Genomic DNA, 4,049 nt, shown 5'->3' with positions numbered 1-4,049 from the left:
TATTTTTGAGTTTTTGGCCCCTTAATCGATAGCTTGCGTCCTATTCCTTTAAAACAACGAGGCGTGTCAAATAATGCATGCATATGCAACCACTTACCCCTCAAAACTTATTCCAATACAATCAGAATGATAAGTATTTTTCATTTATTTACATTTATTAAAACATCGTTGTTGTTGTTGATTGGATATTTATGTGCCTGGCTCTGTCAGTGTAATTCACTGCTAAGCCGGGTTCAAGAGCGATGGCTACTTTCGTTTTCAAGTAAATCAAATTTAGACTTAAAACAGTTGTTGCAAAGAAAATATAAACTTTTGGAATTAGTTTTTATGGGTAAGTGGTTGCATATGCATGCATTATTTGACACGCTTCGTTGTTTCAAAGGAATAGGACGCGAGCTATCGATTAAGGGGCAAAAACACAAAAATATTGTTTGAAAGTCTGTAGAAGATTTATTCGGGTTGACAAACGGACTCGAAATATTGCTCGGTTTTCGACCGACTGTGAGTTAACGGCTGGACAGATTTTTTTAAAGTGAACTTTTTTTGAAAGGTTGTCCAATAGCCCATAGGAGGATCAATGGATGCTTTTGATTAAAGCTACTTTTGACATTTTTGCGGCCCGCGAAGACAGGTCTATGATAAATTCTAGTTAATGACCTTGTTATGATTCCAATATAAGAGGATGGGGATTTTTTTTTCATGGCTCTTTGTCAATTTTTTTCTCATTAAACATGATTTTATATATTTATTTGAATATATTGGGCTCCTTAAAATATATATATGAAAAATACTATCCTGGGTACGTTACTTCCACCTGTGCCTTACGCCGGACTATTATGTCACTTGAAAGCTAATTTATGAAAATCGATTGTAAATGAAGGGTGCTTTAATGAGATAATTAGACGCTATAAACCACTGTAGAAGCTAAGGGTTCGTGTCAGAAATTAAAGTTAATGGTATACACATGGCTATATTCCCATTAACGCCAACAAAAACGCTTAAGTAATACCATATCCCAGTCTTATAAAAGGAGAACAGACGCGCCAGTCTAACCAGTGCTTCTGGCAAAATATTTGCTTTGTGACTCGGCATCATCATGGTTGGGTATCTTCTTGCGTTCGTCTTCCTTCTTGCTTCGGCAAATGGTATGTCATTTGGTATTTCATACTATTGGACATATTTTCAAGTACATTTTAAATTTTAAGTATAGGGATATTTTCTAAAGTGTATTAATGTAATGCCAGTGAATCACTCATCATCAATTAACTGGAAATAAAATTCTTCCGATTTGTGTGAATGTAGGAGATACGATTTCCCGGATCATCAACGGAAGTCCGACGACCATTGCGTCCCATCCGCACCAGATTTCGCTGCAAAGGTACACAACCTCCAGTGGAGGTTACTGGTACCACACTTGTGGAGGGTCCATCGTCAGGAGTAAATGGGTTGTGACCGCTGCACACTGTGTGGAAGGCTCCAGGTTGGTTAGACAAGATTGTCTCATATATAAGGTGACCAACTGCTGCAGTTGCTAAAGGAGAATCGTCTTGTTGTGATTGTGTTATCTATGAATTTATTAGAATATAAGAAACAAACAGTTATATCGATAAGGTAGAGAAAGTATGCAGCTTTCCTGAGACTGTTTTCCACAGTATTTAACAACCAAACCTATGTTGTTGAGTGAACACGTTACAACACAATCAAACACATTTTCAACAGAAGAATATTAAACCCGGCAGATATAAAACGTTTAATACTTTCCAAAAACTATTCCAGCGCGTCTACTCTCCAAGTAGTCCTGACCAACGGATTCTTATCAGACCCCAACAGGAAATCATACGCCGTCAGAAGGGTTGTCATGGTAAGATAATTTATTTTGATAATTAAAAACAAGTGAATTGTTCAATAAAACAAAGTTTTAAATCATGTAATACTACACAATATCACACACGGTGTTACCAGTGCTAGTATTGTTCTAAAATGCTGCACATATAATCTTTAACCCATTTATGCCTAGCGTCCTGAAAAAAGGACATTGCAAACAGCGTAGACCCAGATGAGACGCCGCATAATGCGGCGTCTCATCTGGGTCTGCGCTGTTTGCTTAAATGAATTTCTTTATGGAATATTCTAAATATAGAAATAAATATACTTGACACCCCTAATTTTGGAAATAAATTGATCCAATTCAGAAGGATGGGAGAGTCCACTAGGCATAAATGGGTTAATAAGTTATCAACTATTCATACGATACGAGCTACTTCTGAACGGGGCTTATATCATTTGCGTAAAGTGTCGTCCCAGATTAGCCTTTGCAGTCCGCACATGTTATTCAGGACGAAACTTTCCGCTATCATTATATTCCTATAAAAGGATGCTTTTCTTCTCGACAATCCAGGTAAGGCGGAATAGTGTTGCCCCCTCTTAGCCTGTGCAGTCCACAGGGGCTAAGCAAGGACAACACTTTGCACACATGAGTTAAGCTCCGTTGTATCTGAGCGCGACTCATATCTTTGTTGTTTATTTAACAACTAGGCTTTTGGTTTTGACAGCGATCAATTAATATTCCATAACCTACTATAGCACCCGAACTACAACGTGGGAAGTGGTGCCTATCCCCACGATATTGCCCTTCTAGAGCTGACCTCTGACGCTGACCTGTCGGGAACCAACAAGGCCATCGAACTGGCAACTACGGGCGAGAACTTTGATCGCCAAACATGTGAGATCAGTGGATGGGGACATACAGTCACCGGTAATAACATATTTTTCTTTGCCACTAGTGCACACTTACATTGGAGACGCTGACCCAATATTTCAAAGTGTTATTTCATCCCCCCATCGGCACACATTAGACGCGTTTGATGTTTGTTTATTCCCGACCACTGTGAGAACTACTGTTTTGTGGAATGTCGCTTATATAAGTAAATGCAAATAAGCCTCGCCGTTTTCTACGCAATAGAACGCATTTCCAACGCATCGTCTGAAATCACATGATATAACAAGTCACCAACCATATATATTTTCTATATCAATTTTTTTTTCAAACCGATTTTATACCATAGTCCAACATACCGACTTTTTATTGTAGGCACTCAGCCGAACAAACAGATTCCCGATCAGCTACAGGAGACGAACGGTGTCATCATGACGAACAGCGAGTGCACGTCATCCTGGGGCACCAATTACGCTGGCAGTGTTCACATCTGTATCAATAACAGGAACACTGGCACCTGTCAGGTAAATTTGTTTAACCATTGTCAACACACAAGTACTTATGTTTGTATGAGTACTTGTCATTTATCATTACGATATTGTGTTTTTGGTTTAAAATTATGTTCTAGTTTTTTCTTATATTGATTGCAGGGTGACAGTGGTGGCCCGATGGTGTGTTTCCGTGGCACAACCCCCGTGCTGGCTGGTGTGACCTCCTGGGGCGTGTCTGGGTGTGGCACCACGTACCCCAGCGTGTACGCCAGAGTGTCCACGTACAGGTCGTGGCTCGACACGACCATGGGCATTTAAATCGGCCGGCGAATGGCCTTGTTTGAAACTTTGAAAAGCTTTCAATAAAAGAAATGCATCCATATTACATTGTGTTTTGTGTTAACATCATAAAACGTGCCAAAAAAGAACAATGAACATACTAGAGAATATTGTACAGTTATTCTGGTTTGGCGTTGCAAATGTATTTAGAGACCCAGTAACTTAAAGGGGCCTTTTCACGTTTTGGTAAATTGACCACTTCGTTGTATTGAAAATTGGCAGTGCTCTGTGAAAAGGGGGTTTAATGCATGTGCGTTAAGTGTCGTCCCAGATAAGTCTGTACAGTCTTAGCAAAAATCCAGTTTTGGCGGAAATTGTCGTCCCAGATTAGCCTGTGGAAAATAAATAGGTGTAGTGTGTGTTTAAGGCAATGATTCTGCATTATTATGGCAGATGCATTAAAACAATAAGCGCTGAGTCGATCGAGTCTAATTCCATTCGATTTTAAATGTCAAACAAACTTCTTTGGAATTTTACTGATCATCTTCTTCATTTAATCGATT

General features: G+C 39.3%; 1 protein-coding gene across 1 annotated transcript; it reads left to right on the top strand.

Annotated features, from left to right (window-relative positions):
- The first annotated feature begins 1,006 nt into the window (after positions 1–1,006).
- Positions 1,007–3,592, top strand: LOC127857619 (chymotrypsinogen A-like). The gene is made up of 6 exons (XM_052394154.1): positions 1,007–1,145; positions 1,303–1,480; positions 1,777–1,861; positions 2,584–2,755; positions 3,092–3,240; positions 3,367–3,592. The coding sequence occupies exons 1-6, from the start codon at positions 1,097–1,099 to the stop codon at positions 3,523–3,525; spliced, it is 792 nt and encodes a 263-aa protein (XP_052250114.1). The 5' UTR covers positions 1,007–1,096; the 3' UTR covers positions 3,526–3,592.
- The last annotated feature ends 457 nt before the right edge of the window (positions 3,593–4,049 follow it).

Source organism: Dreissena polymorpha, chromosome 14 (assembly GCF_020536995.1).
Source record: "Dreissena polymorpha isolate Duluth1 chromosome 14, UMN_Dpol_1.0, whole genome shotgun sequence".
In the NCBI taxonomy this organism is placed as follows: Eukaryota; Metazoa; Mollusca; class Bivalvia; order Myida; family Dreissenidae; genus Dreissena; species Dreissena polymorpha.
The sequence above is the reverse complement of the archived record's forward strand: the minus strand, read 5'-3'. Positions and strand labels throughout refer to the sequence as shown.

Excerpts from the sequence above, each read along its gene's own strand:
- LOC127857619 (XM_052394154.1), top strand. The coding sequence starts at position 1,097 with ATGGTTGGGTATCTTCTTGCGTTCGTCTTCCTTCTTGCTTCGGCAAAT. Across the intron at positions 1,481-1,776 it reads CACTGTGTGGAAGGCTCCAG|CGCGTCTACTCTCCAAGTAG; the intron begins GTTGGTTAGACA and ends AAACTATTCCAG. Across the intron at positions 1,862-2,583 it reads CCGTCAGAAGGGTTGTCATG|CACCCGAACTACAACGTGGG; the intron begins GTAAGATAATTT and ends AACCTACTATAG.